Below are 19,706 nucleotides of genomic sequence, written 5' to 3'. Positions count from 1 at the left end.
AGGCGGGATCTTACACATTTCCTTTCGCGGCAGATATGGTTAATCATTTTTAGTTCTTCGTGATGTCCAAGGCTGTTCGCTGTGCGCAGTTTTCGCTGTTTGCACATACTTTCCGTAGTAAACTGACAAGACCCAAGCAGCAAGGATGTCTACCCGAGAGACACGATCTTTCCAGTACTATTCACCGCGTGTTTACAGGATGTATTCAGAGGTTGGATTGAGAAAAGTTATGGATAAAAACTACTGGAGAATACCTTAGCAATATCCAACTGGCTGATGGCATTGCCTATTACAGCTAAGAGACTAAGGGTCGAATTGCAAATCATGATCGAAGACCTAGACAGGCAAAGTGGAATGGAAAGTCTAAAAATTAATCTGAAGACATATAAAGCAATGTCCGACAGTCTCGGAAAGAAACTGCACTTTATGATAGACAGCGAAGCATTTTAAGTAGTGCGGGAATACATATATTCTTATAAGGCAGGCAATCACTCTTAACCCAGACCACGACAGTGAAATAACTAGGAGAATATGATAGACAGCGAAGCATTTTAAGTCGTCCGGTAATACGTATACTTAGGGAAGGCAATAACTCGTAACCCGGACCACGACAGTGAAATAACTAGGAGAATAAGAATGGTCTGGGTGCCTTTGGTAGGCACTCTCAAGTCATAAATGGCTGCTTGCCAGTATCACTTAAATTGAGGACAGAACAGTCAACTATGGAAAGGAAAATGATAGGAGTAACGCTAGAGACAGGAAAATATCAGAATAGATAAAGAAACAAAGGCAAGCGAATGATATCCTATAGTCACAGTCAAAAAGAGGAAATGGGCCCGGGGAGGGCCCGTAAAGAGAAGGCAAATGAACCGATGTTCCCTTAAGTTAGCGGGATGGATGACAAGAGAGGGCAAGCGTAGTGACGGCGTCAGAAAGTCACACGGATGGATAACGGGGCCGCGGCTGGCACATGCGAGGGTTAATTAGAGAGACGTGGGAGAGGGCTTTGTCCTGCACTGGATGTAGTCAGGCCGATGACTATGATGATGATGATGATATTGTAGTTTTCGCGCATCACTTCTAGACATTTTGTTTCGCCACGGTCTTTGTTCGAGTTCTTAATTTCTACATAAAATACCTGTGATGCATATAAATAAATTATCCATCAACTTGGTGCGTCACGTGTTATATTTAAGGTTCAATCACAGAGTTCACTATTTAAATCAAAGCTGAGTTGTCTAATTTATGCTCCAATAGGAAAAGAAAATTCACATCTATAAAAGGCGTTTGCGGCACCCCCATGACACTTTTGGACTTCGGGGAAGAAAACTGGCATGATTGCTGAAATGTGCGTCTAGAACGGAGGCAGCGAATTTCAAGTTGCGATGAAAAGGTGTATTGAAACTGCCTTTTGTTTTCTCTCTAGACACAGATTGCCGCGCTTCGTATGTCAACGACGTCGCTTTCTTTTTGTGTTGAGGATCGTAGAAAGTAACCGCCATCAGCGGTTTAGTGGTTGTGACGTTCGCCTTCTGTGATCAAGGTAGCCGGATCGAATCCACGCCGCGGCGGGCGCATCATAATCTAAACACAATAACGCCCATGTGCCGTGAGATGTCAGTGCTGTTTAAACAACCTGATGTGGTGGAAATTAATCTGAAACCCTCCCCGAAAGCGTCTCTAATAATCCATATGCATCTTTGGGACGTTTACCCACACATAACATAGTAATATATTTTCTATAATATACTGAGCAAGCGCCCACCTAAAAAATGAGGTAGTGACTTAGCTCTGATTAAGCCTGGATATACAAGCGAAAAGCTTCAGTTATGCTTGGTTTGACGGCCGTCCACACACTGCCTGTACGGAGGCGGAGGAGGAGACGGAAATCGGCGCGGTTAAAACTGCCCACAGGAATGCGGAGAGGAGGGTTGCCGGCTGCGACGCGGGCAACACGCGGCTACGCGGCTGCAGCGAAAAGTCAAACGGTGGGCGAGGAGGCGAAGCGCGCAGTTGTAGCGACAGCCAGGAGGCGACGCACATGCGCAGTAGCGCGCGGCTGCGCCGAAAGGTCGGGCGACAGAGTCGTCGGCGGCGACGGCAGCGGCGAGGAGCGACAACCTGCGCGACACGTGACGTCACTCGGTTTCGCGCATGCGCATAACTCGCCAATTCGGCTCACGCGAATCTCGGCTCTGATCCGCGTAGTGAAGCTTTTCGCTTCAAAATTGGAGATAATCGCGAAATATAGGGAGATGGTCGCTTCTTAGGTTCAATTAAGCGTGCAAATCCAGAACGGACACATGGTGGAGTACGCATTTACTTCGTTCGGCGGCCGATCATTAAAATCAAGATGCCGCCCACCTGGGGGCGGACTTGGTACTGCGTAAACACCGCTAATGGCAGAAGAAGTGGAACAGTTTATTGAAGATATGAAAGACCGGGCGATTAAAGCACGCTAATCTTCGGCCCTGAATCAGTCGAACAACTCTTCCGACTCCGAACAAAGCATGAGGACATCCGCATTTAGTATTGAGCAGGAAACGTGACCTGCTTTCTGAACGGGACATGCTTCGCAGCGAGATAGCTCGTGCCAACCCTGCTTTGAATGGCTTAAGAGCGCTATGAATCCGCTCATTCACAGCGCACTGCCTCGGCCCCTGGATGCAAAGCGCACCGTGGCACTGCGCAGCTATGGCTCGAAGTTGAATGGTGTTGGTGGAAAGCAAGCGGCGAGCGCTCTCGGCGAAGACGGCTAACAAATGGAAAAGGTACACACGCACGTGCCATCTTGGTCGACATGTGGCCGAGAAAGCGAGTACGACCTCCCAACGGTTGTAGTGCTAACCAGACAACCTTTTGGGATGGAACAAGACCACGCGTGAATTGTGCACGCAAAGGCATTGCCCTGAACGAGTAACGATAAGAGAGTGCAAAGTAGTCTACATAAAAAGCCCGTGTTTATTGCAGGATCTTACAGGACACCGGTCAAGTAGGCGCAAAAAGTGCACGCTAAAAATATGTAAAGCATTAGAAAGGCCCCACATTGCGCGGGGGGCTAAGCAATTAAAGCAAGCTAAAGCGCCACAGATGTCGGCTGGACAACAGGGAACTCTTGGGTCGTAGCAGTAGACGGCCGTGGGGGCTGCGCGGAAGCCTGCGAAGTGACGGCAGACGAGGCAGTGGGGGACACCACGTCAAATGTCACGCTGGTAGATGGGTCCTCCGTTTCTTCAGTAGTGGTGCGAACCGCCAGTGTTGTAGTGACCGAGGTGGTAGGAACAGTTGACGGTTCAGTGACGGCCTCCAGAAAAGGCGTCAATGGCTTAACGCTTGTAGCCGCAACTGTAGGGACGAGGGTACCGGCCCGAGTTGAGATTACTTCTGTGGGAAGCACAGAAGGAGAAGCCGTAAGTGCGGCATTTGCCGACGTATGTGCAGACTGGGCAACGGAGAGAGTAGCGGCGCTTGTGGTGTCGTCCGTGGTCGTGAAGACTGTGCTGGACCCGACCGACACTTCTGCGGTAGGAGACGAAGTAGAGACGGCAGTACCAGACGTAGGAGCAGACGACGCAGTCTGTACGGTGAATAATGCTCTTGCGGTGGTTGCAAGTGGGGCACTGGTAACGGAAACGTCCGTCCTACCTTCAGGAATAGCAGATGTGCCCGCAGAAGATGCAGGCAAGTCAGTGGAGGAGAGGAAGCGCGGGGCAGTGGCGCCGAAGGCGGGAGCCGGGACGCCAACAGTCCCAGTCTGGACCTGGACCGGTACAGACGCTGTGGTAGCTCGGATGGAAGGAGTAGCTTCCGCAGTTGTCGGAACCGGAATTGTTACGGTGACTACAGGGCGCGGAGGCATGGCAGTGGCAACCGCGATTGTTGGAGAGGACGGGGGCACTGGCTGGTGCTTCTTCAGGGCCAATATCTTGTCCACCACGTTGGCAGGGGCGGCTACGGGATGATGCTGGTGGTGGTGCACGTTGTGGCCTTGATTTGAATGGGCGGTACGGTTCAGCCAGACGGAAGCGTTGTGCAGGAGGGCGACCAAGGGGCTGACTACCTTGCCAGCTGTGGTCCCAATCGATGTAGTGATGTTGCTCAAGACATTGTTGGGCACTAAAGAACCAGAGTGTGGCGGGCCTGGAGCGGTAGCATGCACGGCGGGAACTTGGACGACGCTGAAAACTATGACAGGCACCATCTTCACGTTGCCTGCGACTGGCCCAACTGCACCAGAGGACGCCGACGGCTGGTGGGGTTGGTGCTGATGCTCGTGACCATGGCTGGAGTGATGCTGCTGGCCTGGTAAGACTTGTCCTTGACCATGGTGGTGGCCGTGGTCATGGACTTGGTGAGCATGATTACCGTGAGAGTTGTGAGGTGGCAGCGCGTGGTCGTGGTGGCCATGAGCGTGAATGTTGTGGGAATGGCTTGCGTGAACCGCTCCGTGGTTGTGGTCATGATGGCTGTGCACGAAACCAAAGGTTCTGCCCGTGAGGTTCTGCGCTTCCACCGCAAGTGCGCAGACGGCCAGCAGCAATACTGACAAGGGCTTCATTGTATAAGAACAGTTGATCCTGCCAAAACACAACAGAGCAGAACATTAATCCATTGCAAAAAATTGACACAGAAAAATGAAGCGCTTCAACATGAACGGCCAAGCCACGCACCTTGCTGCTGTCACACACTTTCCGGGTCTGGTGCTGCCGTGCCCTCCGACAAGCCTTTTTATAGGGGGTCAAGGGCTATTCGCTCGGCTGCTATTGGTTAGTCATAAAGGCAGTGTCAGCATTACTAGAAGGGCACCTTCGTAATTTCCAGTAAAAATAAAAAAAGTTTTGTCCAATTCAAAGGCCGTCATGAACAACATGATAAAAAGTTAAAAGTGTCGTCTGTGGTGCTTGAAAACGCGAGCATTTGCCACGTTCCGGGCCGTGAGAAAGGAAGTTGGTTCCCATGAAAGGGCGTGCGCCTCGCACTGCTAAATGATAGCGCGTTTCGTGGGTCTCTGTGCAGGACCTAAACGATAAACGCTCTGTACTATCATGAGCAATATGAACAGGAACACGGGAGCGCGTGGCAGATATCCTCAAACCCTCCTTGTGGCCATCCACGGCGGCCACTTTCATGAAACAAGTGGAGAGGGTTATACCGTCGTGTCGAAAGCTTGTACATACACAGATGAAGCATGGAATACGTGGAGCATTTTTTGCACTCGAAAACACGCCGTGTGTTAAAGGCATGCGGCTGCGCCTCCTAATGTGCACTATATCAGGGGCGCAAGATGCGGGCGCAATCAATACTCGGGGTAGTGCAAGTTCCGAGGCATGCACTGCCGCGTATGTTTCACACGCGGAGCTATTTCTCGTGCAAGCATCGCTCCGTGCAGGCTGCGCTTGAATTGCTTCTTATTGGGTCGCCGATAAAGGGAAGTATACTGCAATTAACTATTTTTTTCGCGGTACTGCTCTCAGCTTTTGGAACGGAACGAAGCCGCATGGAAGAGCGAGCTGAAATCTTTTAGAGCAAAAGCTCTAAAGCTCGAGGAAAACTCCAAAGGTCAAATGTGGCGCGTGTTTGACCTTCAGCCGGCGGAACGGAGGTGTGTCCTGTGGAGGTGTGTCTGCTTCTCGCCACTAGCTCTCTCTCTCCTGCGGCTCGTTCCCTTTTCTTAGCTTCTTATCTCCTCGTGATTTGCTTCTCCCTTCTCGAGCCTACCCCTTGTTCTTGTCGGCCCTTGCTCCCATTCTTCTTGCCGCGCCTTTCTTCCCTTATTCAACCCTTTCCTCTAACCCTTCCTTTCCCCTCTAGGGACGGCAAACGACGCCGCGATTTCTGCTCACTGCGTTCCTGTGAAGAACATTTTTTTTTATTTGGATATTGGAATGTCCCCCGTGGAGGCAGTGAAGGCTGTCAAGTCATGCGCTCAGTTATCTACTAAGCAGATAATTTTTACCGTAGTAATCATTCCTTTGTACTCTTTAGTTTACAGTATAATTACAGTATTCCCACTGTCATGGCTAGCTAGACAGGCATTCATTTCGTTGAGCAAAGCTGCTAACCTTCGGAATATTTGGGGTAAAAACTTTGAATCAAGCGTGTCTCGTACATGAGTAATAATTAAGGTGACTAAATCGCCACTTTGAATGGGTGCAACGTGGATTTAGATTTATTAAAGCTTAGAACATGGTTTTGATACTATGAGCAGAACTGTAGGGCGTATCGTCTAGTTACGTTACCAACCAATCTTACTTGGTTAAAACCAAATGTTCCGCCCATGTTTAACCCCAGTCGCTTGCGGTATCACCGCGGTCACAATTTAGTGAAGCACAACCCGCTTATTCCATCTTTCTTGGTCCAATCTTACTTTCGTCGATTAATGTAAAACCTGGTTGGTAGGATGGCTTCTCCGCAGCACTCTGGACGCAGTCGTCAGTGCCCACGTGAGGAGCCAGTGACCAATAGACAAGGCACGTGACACTCCCTCCACGCGAGAAGCCGAAGGCGCCACCGCGGCCTCTTGCAGTTATGTTCTTCGTTTCGCTCCACAGGGCTGTCGATCCGAGCGGGCCCCTCGACGGCGCCGCACCTCCTTGATAGCTGAGGGCATGCCAGCAGGATCACAGCAAGAAGTGGCGGCAGAGAAGGCGAAGGGGCTGGCGGGAGGAGGAGGGGAGGTGCTATGACTTTAGTGGGGGAGAGAGGACGGGAGAAGGAGAAAACCGGCAACCAAAGCGAAAAGACCGCGCTCAGCAGCAGTCCCCGCCGCAGGGCGACGGTGGCCCCGCGCGCGAACGGGTCCACGGCATAGAACGAGAATTTTTCCGCCATGTGTCGCCACGGGCTTTTTGCCGCGGTTGTTGGTCTTCTTCTGGCGCGGGTTGGTAGAGCTGGCGCGGCTGGTTCACTGGCTCCGCCTTGCCCACCTCGCGAGTGCGCGCGGCAGCAGCCGCAAAGCAGCAGCAAACAAAACGGCCGTCTACTGGCGATGCTGCTGGCACGCCGCCGCCGCTGCTTCGCTTTGCCCGTTCGCTGCCTTCCTCTCGCGCTCTCCACCACAGCCTTCCTCTTTCTCTCTCTCACATCGCTGTGCCACAGGCCGCCGAAACGGCGGCTGTTTTCTGGCCCCTGGAGAGGAGTGGTCGCCGCTGGAATGGATCGCGCGAGGGGCTGCGGCGAGCAACAAGTGCTTTCCCTCATAGCAGCGCAGAGGCGGCTGCGCTGGTGGTAGTGCTGCTGCTGTCGAAGGTGTACTCCGTGTCCGCCGTTGCTGAACCGGCGGTGCGCTGCCGGCGTGCTGCTGTCCCGTGCTCACGAGCCGACTGCTCCCAGCTGTATCGGTCCGCGCGCGTAATCCATTCTTCTCTTTCTTCTTTTCTGCCAAATTTCTCTCAGTGACAACAGCCACTACCGAAGCAGTGGATAGTAGTGCGTTTGCGCGGCAAAAGTGCAGGAGGTACTTGGCCAACTCCGAGCTCTCTGTCCTGCGGATGGGGTCAGCCTGTTCCGTCTGATATATCCGCTCGAGCGTGTAAACTGTCTGCTTGACGGAACCCGGCCCGCCGTTTCGCGCAGCGACAGTTTTCCAGTGCTCCGCTGTGGCCCGATCGTCCGTGGTGTCGCCGTCCCGTGCGTGCATGTGTGTGTGTGTTCGTTAGGTCTGCGTTGCTGCAGAGTGTGTCCGTGCGCTTGCTGCCTTTGAAGTGTTGTTGCTCGCTCCTTCCTTCGTGGCATACGTGTTGGCCCCCAACCCGAAAGCAGCGGCCACGTGAGCGCGGTGCATACTGTGGTCGTCGACTGCGTGCCTCTCGTCGCCCACTGGGCGCCGCTGGATGCGGCTCGGCGATCTGGCAACGACGGCCCTCGCTGACCGCCGTCTCGTCGGCGGCGGCAACCTCATGCCGTTCCCCTCAGCCTGGAACGCAGCTTCGCCGCGGGCGGCACAGCGCTGAGAAGACCACCGCAACAACCAGCGCACTGGCTCGCCAGAGGTGCGTTCCTCTTTCTCATCCGCTCGTCCCGTAGCAGTAAGGGGGGTTGGGGGAGTGGTGCTCGCATGTTTTGGCTTGCTTGTCTTTGCTTGCTCTTCGGAGCTGGGTGCGGGCGCCTGCCGGTCTGCGGCCGGGCACCCCGGAGCTTCCAGAGCTGCTCCTTCTGCAGACGCTTGCTCATGCTGTCGTAGCTCGGGGGCCTTCCCTTCTACGACCGGGGGACGCGCGCGAAGGCTGCCTGGCTGCCTCCTTGCAGTGGCGACGAAATAAATGGAGCCAGTGTTGGGGGCAGCATTCGCGACTGACTGTGTAACAGCCTGCGTCGTTTACGCGAAGCTTAATCTGCCGGAGATACGAGCGCCAACAATTAAGAGGGAAAAGAAAAACGCATGGCCGTGGGCGCATGCGAAGCTCGCGGGAAAAACGATCCGGTCGCGGTTTTTATGCAATAAATATTCTGTAATGGACGCTGTGTTCGTAACTATGTAGCGCGAGCGAGCGGGCCCGGAGCCAATCCTGTAGGCCGAAAGAAATATATGGAGAATCCGCCACGGCGGTGGAAGGTTGCCCGGTCGGATTTCCTGTGAGGAACGGACTGAAGGTCCAAATACATTTAAATGAGATTTGTTACCAGTCTGGGGGAGTTGACTCTTCTTCAGTTGCGGTTCTCGGAAGCGTTTTCCCAGAAATATCCTTCCAGAAATAAATATCCTGAAAATCCTTCCCAGGAAATATGGAAGGAAATTTCCTGAGGCTTGTCCGAGCAATATCATGGACAGATATTTCTGGGAAAATAAAGATAGAAAATAAAAATGAGATTCACGTAAAGACTGAAGTGGTACACTTTCGGGAGTTGACACTATGAAATATTCTTTTAGCTTTTGTGAATCAGTCGCGTTGCACAATTTTTTATTGTTCAAGGAATTGCCAAAATGTCACTTTACGTACATGGTCCACTATGTGAGCGCACTGCAATCAGTCGCTTCTCATTCTGATTTGTGCAATACTGTATAAGCTGTACTACACAAATCACCAAACACTGAACAGTTTTCATTAAAATCGTCTTGGATCTGATTTCTAACCGAAAATATTCCTTTGAGAGAAAGTATTTTTTCCAGTGCAAGAAGCTGAAAACAGCGCGCAAGAATACTCTGAGCAGTGGTTTCAGTGAAGCGATAATTTTTAAACCTCTTTCAGCCCTTGTTATTCGTGCCGCGGCTTAACTTTGGGATAAGTTCAAAAAGGGCTTTAAGGGAGAGGGAAACGGGTACTGCATAGTGACCACACATCTTATTGTTAAGTCTTGCACAGACGATGAATGCACGCGACGAAATGATCGTACTTATTTAGAGAAAAATAAATATCTAATTTAGTAAAGTTCTTTCTCTCAACAACTTGCCATTTCCGTGTAGTTTGCGAAAATAATGAGAAAAAGAAGGGCATTTCATACTGCACACAAAAATTAGCTGTCATAGTGAGTTGCGTTTTTTATCAGCGACGACAACACGTTTAGCTCTTCTACGGTTGTGTTGAAAACATGGCCGTCCTGGTAAGGCTTAAATCGAGTTTTACCGGCACGCAAAATGGAAATTCAAAATTCGCCGAGCATCAGGAAATTGCGTGCCGACGAAAAGCCTTTTCAGATGCTTGACTTGAGATCTATTGGCCCTGCGCCAGATTCGGCGCATTTTATTTTTTTTTTCAATATAAAAGCAGCGCACACAATACAAAAATATGCAGAAAAATAATTACGAACAGTAGGAGCGCCATGAATTGCAGCAAGAAAACTTGACAATCTGCACAAAGCGAAAACATTCATGCCTTTTGAGATCGATTTAAACAACGTGCATGACCGTTACTGCTAGTAAATGTGCATTTTACGCAAAAATCGAAGTAGATAGTGCGATGATATCGATCGGCAACAATTAAGGCGAATTTTCGGTTTACATCAGCCGTGTGACGGTTGGTGAATTGTGACCGTGTTTTTCGTACCTCAAGTTTCCTACGTCGGACTGACAGAACTGCCTTTTTTTTTTTTTGCTTCCTGGTCTTGTAAGTTGTACCGTCTTGTTCGTATGCACTTATGCTCTATTATGCCGTGTATTTCGAATTCCTGCGTAGACTGCTCTATGACATACTGGCAATGCAGCAAGCAGCCCACTTTTTTCACTGACATGTAAAACAGAAAGATGTTTTTGCATTTCGACTCCATTGATCGCCGCCGTGGCCGGGATTCGATGCGGCGACCTCGTGCTCATGCAGCGCGATCCCTTAGTCACTGGTATTGCATCCCTACTCGGCGTAGATATCTTTTATTATTTTTTTATCGAAAAAGTCGACTCTCGGGGAAACGCCGTCTCAAATTTTGTTAAAAGCGCGGAAAAACCTTAGAAATTTCTTCTGGTGAAATGGTGTGCCGTGGTCTTCTCTACCACGTTGGAATTGCCATCAATGGCTTATGCTAACGTAACATACTGTCATTCCTGTGAAGGTGGTGCATGAAAGCTCTGCGTCGCGAAGGGCCATCAACTAATCGCCATCCTCGAGGGCCGTTGCACAAACTTATCGTTTTAAAACGCTGATCTCAAGGACAGTTTATAAGGGTGCTTGATGGTCATGCCTCTGTCAGACTTCACCAACAATAGGACGATGCCTTTTGAACGTATTTGTCTTTTCCGTCGATCCATTGTTTGTAAAGTTCGGCAACTCATCATTAAGTCATTAGGCGTTGTTGTGTGAAGCTTTCAACTGCGTACCATTTATTGCAGCAATACCCTCGACCTTGCGTCAGAAGTCCTCGTCATTGGCCGCTGCTGGTTTAAATTGCTCGGATGGGCTGATCTAAAGTTCCCAGGGCACGGGGTTTTTAATGGGCCCTTTAGGCGCACTGCGGTAGTAGGGCTTTTAATGGGCCCTTTAGGCGCACTGCGGTAGTAGGTATGCCACTTCAAATCTCTAAAGAGAAAAGGGAGAAACTCCCTACTCCCCCCAAAATTTCGAGCACTGTGGATTCCATGCTATCGTCACTGGAAATTCCTTAAAATGATAGTGCTGTCACCAACAAATGCAACGCGAACAGAACAGTCGAACCATGAACAGCAAAATTGGATACTCTCAGCCGAGTGAAGCTCAATACTAGAGGAGGGTAATTATATACTTACTTCGAAGGCGCGAAGTCTATCCTCTAGAAGTGTTAGTCAACCTCGCTTGTATTTCCTCTCCAGGAGATGATTTGTTGGCGTTTTTGTGTTGGCACACCAGCTCTCTTGCTCGCGTTTCATGCGTTGCTGACAGTACTTTCCATATAGACATGCGCTGCTATCCCGCGGGCTTCGTGCAACCATAGTCCTAACTAATCGGAATTCGACGCCATTGACTCTAAAATTTTCAAGACGCCGGTCATTTGTAAATCAGCGCTACAGCTGAATCATGTCAAAAGTCAGCAGAGTGAAATATCTTGGACTCCCACGACTCAAATGAAGGGCTAAGCGTGCGCCTGATGGCAAAATCCTCAGCTTGCTTCCCGTACCCAGCATCGTCGCTTCCACGGCCCAATCAGTGTTCTGTATGTATTAAATACTAACGCTACAACCCCTGCGTTCATTTCCGAAGATGCGCACTTCTAAAGCAAGCGACAAAAATTTCAAGCGCACTTTGGCAATTAAAGTGTTGAGAGGCGAAAGCCGAGGACACTATGCCGTGACGTCTTCCAGTGGATGTGACGTTACTGTTCCCGTGGCTATATCGATACCCAAATTATGCATCCTTCGGCGATCTTAAGTGTTAATTACGCTTATTTACACATTTTCCCATTTAATCTGACACAAATCCGACGTTTTTTCAGACCATTCTGTGACAATTTTCACTATGCCGTGACGACATCCGGTGAATGTAACGTCACACCGTTCCCGTGGCTATATCGATGTCCGCGCTATTTCGACATTTTTGCCTATAATTAATTAACGAATTATTCTAGTCATCAAACTTGGCTCCTATAGGTTCATTTTTTCCTCCTCTGGCTGAAGCAACCTTTGGTTTCCTTCTATCTCTTTTAGTTCCCCAGTTAAACGCGTGTGACGCGCTTTATTAACGAACGACAGTATGAGCCATTAAAGGCTTTCGCCTTAAAACCGCTCAACACATGTGGCTACGTTTTCGCTCCCAGCAGATGTGGCCGGGTGATCTGAGGCAGCCGTGAAGTTGTAACTTGAGAAGGAGACGTTGGATGGGGAAAGCGCATGCATGCCTCCTCTCTCAGATCACCCTCCACGTGGGCTTATCGCGAAGGGGACCCCCCCTGTGCATGCTGGTGACCCCAATGACAGCCGTGCCGGATCTGGCGCGATAACGGTGGTTCCCCGGCTTTGCTGCTCGGATGTGTGCATGTGGCAGGCTCTAAGAATAGAGAGAATGCGTGCTCGCCCCTCTTACTGAGTGTACTTTTTTGTGTGTGCGTGTGTTGGTATTATGGAGCTTTAGCACAGCCGAACCTCCGTACGGCAAAAAAATTCAGGGGGCACTTTGTTGACCTTAAGTGTGGTGAGGCGACAGTCTTTAGCGCGGTGTTGCTGCTTGTGTCACTAATGTGTGGTTAAGATGTTAATTAAGTGCATAATTGTTTGTGAATCTTAAATGCTGGAGACACTGGAGGGCGTCTGGGAGGCATACGTCTGATTCGACGCCTTTCTGCAAGCACTCTCCAGAGTCCTAGACAACGAGAACTACATATGCGTTGGCAGGAAGTAGCGTAGCCATTAGCACGCTCGGCTGCGGAACGGAACGATGGTGCTTCGAATCCCATCGTGCACAAAGATTTTTTTTCTGGTCTGTCCAGAAAAGCGTGACACCTCTGCTGACAGCCTCCTGTCGACAACGATAAGGCATTAAAGGATTTCGCCTTAATACTGTGAGGCGTTGCTGCTGCCACCGTCGCCTGACTTGCCTAGTCAAATTTTCCGTGCGGTAGCAGTTACCTACCGTGTTTACCATACGGCGGTGCTAAAACTCTGTAGTGTCCTCTCAGCGGAGTAAACCGGGACCGGTACTCCACCGGAATTTACCGCCCCGTTGCGCACAAACACTACTTGCTTCATTTCATTGTCTTCGCAGTATTCGTGCGCATTTTGATCATGAAGTTCTGGGTCCTTGCATCAAGGGAAAATTAACGTTCTTGTCAAAGGTAGCATTTTGTAAGTGTTCTCCCATCTATTAGTGTAGGGGTTCGAAGTGCTGGCGTGGACACGCTGTAATGTCGTAGAATTGTTCGGGAACAATACTTTTTTTTTTTTGTGAACCTTATCTTGAAAGAGATAGCTGGAGCCTGAAAGACTTGCCAGTCAGAACAGTGAAACACCTTTAAAGCATCGGTATCTGAACCAACTGTCCGGCACCGTAGAATGAATGCATATATTTCGTGAACTACCGGACGCGTAATTCGGAGGTCGTGGGTTCGGATCCCACCGGCGGCATGTGGTTGTTTTTTCTTCTGCTTTTCTAATCAATTAGCTTTAAGCGATAACATATTCAGTAATATAAATTGATCAACACCACAAAATAAATAAATTAATTAAAAATCCCCTGTGCCCCTTGGTTTCTGTGGCTGTTGGCTTCTGTCATATTTATAACGAGCCCCTCATTCCCCTTTCCTTGTCTGCTTAATTGCTTAACGAGGGTCTCGGTTCTGGCAGCCTTGACACCTTAGGAAGCATAAGAGTGTTCTCACACAGCTTCCACCCTCGCCGTTCGATGACGTTCTACGTCACATCAGCGGTAACTCAGGACGTGCTACGTCCGCCGCTTAAGAACGTGGGTGGCGCTGGTGAACACTCCCAAGGTTAGGTTATTTGTAAACATAAATACCCCCGAAAGCAGAAGGTTTGACAGCCGTCGCCGTAGCTCAGCGGTAGAGCACCGGACGCGTAATTCGGAGGTCGTGGGTTCGGATCCCACCGGCGGCATGTGGTTGTTTTTTCTTCTGATCAATTAGCTTTAAGCGATAACATATTCAGTAATATAAATTGATCAACACCACAAAATAAATAAATTAATTAAAAATCCCCTGTGCCCCTTGGTTTCTGTGGCTGTTGGCTTCTGTCATGGTCTGCATACAAAGTACTATAGCATGGAAAATACTTAGTGATCTTTTGTATCGCTCAGAGAAAACGGTATAGCTTTCTATTCAATGTAGCTAATCTTATGCGCATGAAACGCGTATGTACCGTCACACAGTGTCATCGAAGCTTCGACTGCGCACGACAGTCGGATTTTTGTATGGAAGTCTGCAAAACACCCGACCGCATTCATGTGGAACTGCTTATGTCATAATTATTCCTTGAGAGCTTGCAATCCTTGTGCTTCAAGATTTATGCTCTTCGTGCCTTGTGACGAGCTCCCAAAAGTATAATACAGCCCCCATACTCTCCCCGGTGCTTCCGGGCACAATCACATTTTTTTAAAACTATCTCTTTCCCTCCCGCCCCACACTCTTTGGTTAAGGAGACTGGGGGCTTATCTTGTAAGGATTCGTACCTCGAATGATAACTTTGAACCGCTAGAACTGGCCTTTGCAGCGCTTGTGACATCAAAGCTTGTAACTAGCAAATGGTAGATTATGGGAGAGTGAGCTGCAGAAGACCGCGAAGGGAGAATTGGAAAAAAAAAAAAGCGTTACTGCACTCGGCGCCCGCGTAATATCTAAGGTGAGGGATGGGTATTCGGCCCTTGCACGCTTTAACAGCATTGCGATGTGGCCAGAAACAAACAAACTCCTACGCTGAGACATCAATAACATCATCGAAGAACTCACCTGGATTTTATAATTAATCCGGAAGCCCCAAATATCCTCAAAGCACATCACCGCGGAAAAGCCGAGTATCAGGCCAGGTGAAAGCTTTTGTTTGTACCCATTGGAAAAAGAGAGTACCGAACCCCGAGCTTCTCTCGCAAGCGAAGCGGATGCTCAAACCACTACACCACTGCTGCGCTTCCGAAGAGGTGTTATCTCGGTGAATTCTAGATGACGTCCTCAACGTCGGTCTCAAGTAAATTGTGACCGAGAGTGCTGGATATGAAAGTAAGGTCCATGAGTGGAGCCCTTAACGCGTTGGTCAGCAGCCTGAACGATTTTGACGCCAGAGCGTTAAGGAGCTGGTGTCGCACAAAATCTGGCGTCGTCGTCGATGTCGTTGACCGCGAGCAAAAAATACGCGAAAAATGCCCAGAGAAGCAAACTGTAGGAGGCAGGTGGGCCACCTAGGTCACGTGACCTTGCGGCGTCATCACAACCTGCCCATCGAATTGTGCACAAACCGCGCACCGTAGCAGGTGACACTTCACTTAATGATTGACCGCTAGAGGTTGCTCGTCAAGAGCACCCTGGGTGTAACAAGCTCCTGCCATCGCAGGTAGGCGCATCCTTAACCGCTGCACCACTGCGCCGGGAGTGGTATGAGGACTCCCACGGATCTATGAATGTTAAGTAGAGAATGACCAATTCTGCACTTATGGGCATTAACCCTTCGAGCTAACACGTCATACCCTTAAGGCGGAGCTTAAGTGTTCCCTTCAATTTTTATTTGGCGCCTGTGCGTAACCAAGCAGACTTCCCAGCTCTAGTTTAGTTTAGTTTATTGGGGTTTAACGTCCCAAAGCGACCCAGGCTACGAGGGACGCCTGAGTCGCTTTGGGACGTTAAACCCCAATAAACTAAACTAAACTAGAGCTGGGAAGTCTGCTCGGCTCTGGAATATGGTTGTGGCCTGGTAACATGCCATGAAGCCATTGATTGTTCCATCAGCCTCTCGAAGTGGGCGCCCTCGTGGCCTAATGGATAAGGCATCGGTCTCCTAAACCGGGGATTGCGGGTTCGAATCCCGCCGAGGGTATCATTTGTTTTGTTTTTATTTTTGAGCAGGTGGTCAGTCACTTTTAAGCGCGTTTCTCCTGCACTTTTTTTCTCTCCCACCGTTGTCCTGACCGCGCAAATGAAGAACGCATTACTCAACATATGATACCACCATTCCTAAAAGACGACAAAAAAGACACATTATAAGTATAGTACAGTGTGCGTAATGTACGTACAAGGAGTAGATGCTGCCCTACACTGGACTGGTACTGCGTTGGGCGAGCTGAAGCGCCATAGTAGTGGGGAAGCTGCACTCTGACGGAATTATAATGTAGCCCGCGTGTCGCTTCAACAAACAGGCGAAGGCCTGCTAAAGACTTTCGGTGCGTTCACACCTAAAATGAAAGCGCCACCTCTACCCTTGTCTGCACTTTATTCGCACAGAACAGAGCCCAAAAGTCTTAATTCCACTTGCTCGCATGCAGAGTGACGCGCTGGCTTCATTTCCGGGCTGATTTTCAGACATTCGGAACCGCATCCTCGTTTCTGAACCCCAACTGCCGCCTTGCGAGAGTCGGAAATCTTAACCCTTCGGAGTCGAATCGAAGAAAGTCTTCCAACCGCGCTGCTTTCCACAGGGTCCACAGCGCGAGCACGTTTCGGCGTGCCGTACTGCCGCGACCGGCGGTCACGGGGCAATCGCTGCAGCGCCGCCGACGGCTCCACCGCGTCGGCGCGGCTGCCGCGATCAGCGGCTGATCCGGGATCAGGCCGCCGGGTCATCGGGGGTCGCCGCTGCGGCTTGGCAACTGCGGCAGCACCCCCGCACTCCTGAGGAGCGTGCGCCGCCGAGGAGGGCGGGGGGAGGGGAGGTCGAAGCACGCTGGTCCGTCCGGCTGGCGCGCAAGCGTCGGAAAGGTCGTGACCTCCTCCTCCGCGCGCCGCCGGTCGAACCGAACCCGCCGCCGAGAAATAAAATGCCTCCGTCCTCCTCCTCCACCGCATCCTCCTCTCTCCCCCGGTGTTGTTGGGGGCGCGCGTGGCATACCCGCGAGAAGGCCGGCTCGCAGGTCTTCGGACGCTGATGCGTCGGCATTACATGCGCGTTCCACGATTCCATCGAATGTAGTATGTAAGTACCCATCCTCCGCCCCGGCCGGACCTCAGCCCCTGTGGCGGCAGGGTGAGGGGTATTAGGTTCTGCTGGTGGGAAGAGCAGGCTTAAGTGATGCTATACACCGCGAGGGGAGAAGGGCGTAGGGTGGAATTCCTCCGCATTGTAGAACACAAATTTCTGGCCCCCTTGCCTCCCGCGCCACCGGCCCCCGTCCCTCCTCCGTTCTTCGCCCATGTGGTAGCTTAGCTGCCCGGCGCCGTACTGCCGGCGTGCCACCCGGTTGCGTGAGTGCGCCGGTGTGCCGTGCACCACCTCCGCTTCCGAGTCACGACGAAGGCGACCGAATGCGCTCAGGGCGCGGAGAGAATGCAAGGCCGTCCGTTTGTGGCGTGCGAAGAAGAAAACAAAAACAAAGAGCCGGACCTTATTTCTTCCTTCTGTACCACGGAGGCACCCGGCTTCTATTGCTGCACTGTGTGGTGCCCTTGGGATTTGGGTTGGTGGCACTATCGCTGCAGTGATGTTGCACCTCGAAAGAGGAAAGAAGTCCATGGGGGAGGGGGTAAAGATGAATATCGCCGGCACTTAGCTGAGCTCCCGTGAGAACGGCTTCTTGTGGCAAGTAGGGGTTATTGTGCTCGCCTTACATTTCTAGGAGACGGCGCGATGCGTTCCATGACTGCGGGGAAATAAATTGCCTCAGATTGCGATGTCGAAACAAAATTAGAAAGAAAAAAACTGCGCGGAAAGTCACTGAGCACCAGGTAGGCAAGAGTACTGTTGCTTCGTCGACTTTAGTCCTTTCTTTTTTCTTTTTCTTACTTTCGCTAGGCGACCGGATTCTGCAGTGTCAACGCAACGATCCATGCCATCTAGGTAGTCGAAGACTCACTAACTTCATTGCGCACAGTAGTGCCCAGTGGTAGTGTCCCTTGGTGTTTAGTATAAATATTGTTGTTACCTGGGTGACCGCTTAGCCCATATAAAAACATGGGCTTTGCTTTGGGGATGGTGTTGCTCAGGTTTTCCTCTTCAAGTGTCACTCTTGCTGGCGTGGGATATGCGTTAAACTATTGCAAAAAGCGCCGTCTGTTGTTAATTTCATTTAGTCGTATATATACACACTTCTCATGTCCTGAGCTTCGTGCATACCGTTCAAGGTCAGACATGCTGCCGGTGTAGGTGGAGTCCTGAACTTGATTAAATGCCGCATAATTGCTGTCAATACGAAGACTCCTCCAGTCTCCAGTCAAATAGCACATTGCGAATTGTGAACCTGCCTTCTAGGAATCAGCGCTCTTACTGACTGCAGAAGCATCTTCAGCTCCACTGTCGTGCGTTTATTATCCCTTGGTTGCATTTCCTGGCGTCCGCACCCAGAAGAGAAAAAAAGTCTGCTAGCCTCGATAGCTTGCGGGCAACTAGATGTTTTTGAGCCGACCTTCGACGGGAATTACGCGACGTTTAGTTCCTGCTAGCAAATTGTGTTACAAAACTCGCTTCTTTTGTTCGGAAACCTGTTTTCGTCTTTCCTAATCGCTTTTATTGCGCGTGTGGCACGTATACCTCTCTCTACCTCTCACGTCATATCTCCACAGGCTACATACACATCAACTCCACATTCCTTAATATGCCGCAACCGCACTCAGTCCGACATCGGTTTCAAGCAAACCCGCGAAACACTTCGGTTTCCGCGCACACGCATAAGGGCTGCCAAGGAAATGCTTTCCGCTTGTTCCCATCGTGCGTGCCAGCGCTCATTCCACGCCGGTTAGCTGTCCCCGCGTGGAGCTTCTCTGTTCCTTTATTTTTTGCCTTCCCCGCTGTTTCACAGCTTGGCATCACGCGACCGGCTAGTAGTTTTCTGGGTATCGGTTTCCGTCTGTCTTCGCCGTGGGGGAAACGCTTCGTTTTCTTCGGAAACAGAAAACGTAAAAACGGCGCGTCGTCGTCCGCGGTTCGCGGGTGATTCTCGCTGTGAGCGCGCGCTCAGCTGCTGCTGCCCGAGGGGGGGGAGGGGGTCCCCTGCTGCAGACAGGACAGGGAGTAAAAAAAGATTACGTGCCTCCGATGGCACGAAACGATAAAGGCGGCGCGCGCTGCGGCGGGAGACGCGGGGGGCGCCGCGCGCTTGGCGGAACGGAATGCGCGCGCAAACGCGCGTAAAGGGAAGAAAAAGCGCGCGCTCTGGCGTGTGCGCGAAGCCTCTCTTCTTGCTCCTCTTTCCCTTCGTCTTTATTTTTTTTTTCTTTCTTCCTTCATTCCGACAGTTCTAGTTTCGCTTTCTTTTTCTTGCCTTGCTCTACTCTCTTCTTTTCCGGCGCTTTTCTTCTCCACCTCTGCTTCTTCTTTTGCTTTTTCATTTCTTCTTGCCTTTTGTCTTCAGACTTCCGCGACTCTTCTTTTTCCGCCTCGGCTTCCCGCCTGCGTTCACTTTCGTTCGACGTTCCTTTCGCATTGTGGCTAGACTTATCCTTCTTATCTCCCTCTTCCTTCGTCCTACTCACAGCTCAGCATAGTCGCAGGGGAATCTGTGGCTGATGCCGCTGCTGCTCTCTCGATACTTTATCAACACACCACGGAATTCTTCCTTACGAAAACTATCTTACTTTTCATTCCAGTGTCATGGTTTCTGGCTTCATCTATGCTAGAATGTGCCATTTCCTGAGCCCACGAGGCTTCAGCTTCTTTGCCCTATGAACGAATACTTTTCAGCGCTTTATCTTTTATCTAAGTGATAGAACCTACCATTCCC

At 50.6% G+C, this 19,706-nt stretch overlaps 2 protein-coding genes and 1 non-coding gene across 3 annotated transcripts in view; 2 read left to right on the top strand and 1 right to left on the bottom strand.

The window, feature by feature from the left end:
• Positions 1-3,031: 3,031 nt before the first annotated feature.
• Positions 3,032-5,181, bottom strand: LOC149371502 (uncharacterized). The gene is made up of 2 exons (XM_089585191.1): positions 4,671-5,181; positions 3,032-4,577 (listed from the first exon to the last, which is right to left on the bottom strand). Exon 2 carries the CDS (start codon positions 4,556-4,558, stop codon positions 3,077-3,079), a length of 1,482 nt encoding a protein of 493 aa, XP_089441317.1. The 5' UTR covers positions 4,559-4,577; positions 4,671-5,181; the 3' UTR covers positions 3,032-3,076.
• Positions 5,182-6,727: 1,546 nt separating this feature from the next.
• Positions 6,728-19,706, top strand: part of LOC149371500 (ankyrin repeat and BTB/POZ domain-containing protein 2) — a 98,297-nt gene continuing 85,318 nt past the window's right edge. Inside the window, exon 1 of the mRNA XM_089565745.1 lies at positions 6,728-7,991. The gene's annotated coding sequence lies outside the window, so the exon portion shown is untranslated. The remainder of the gene's footprint in view (positions 7,992-19,706) is intronic.
• On the top strand, positions 15,802-15,874 carry TRNAR-CCU (transfer RNA arginine (anticodon CCU)). The gene has a single exon. It is a non-coding gene; the product is annotated as a tRNA-Arg (tRNA).

The sequence above is a fragment of the Amblyomma mixtum genome, chromosome 1 (assembly GCF_055824585.1).
Source record: "Amblyomma mixtum isolate Tamu chromosome 1, ASM5582458v1, whole genome shotgun sequence".
Taxonomy (NCBI): domain Eukaryota; kingdom Metazoa; phylum Arthropoda; class Arachnida; order Ixodida; family Ixodidae; genus Amblyomma; species Amblyomma mixtum.
Note: the sequence above shows the minus strand (reverse complement) of the source record. Positions and strands in the feature narration are given on the sequence as shown.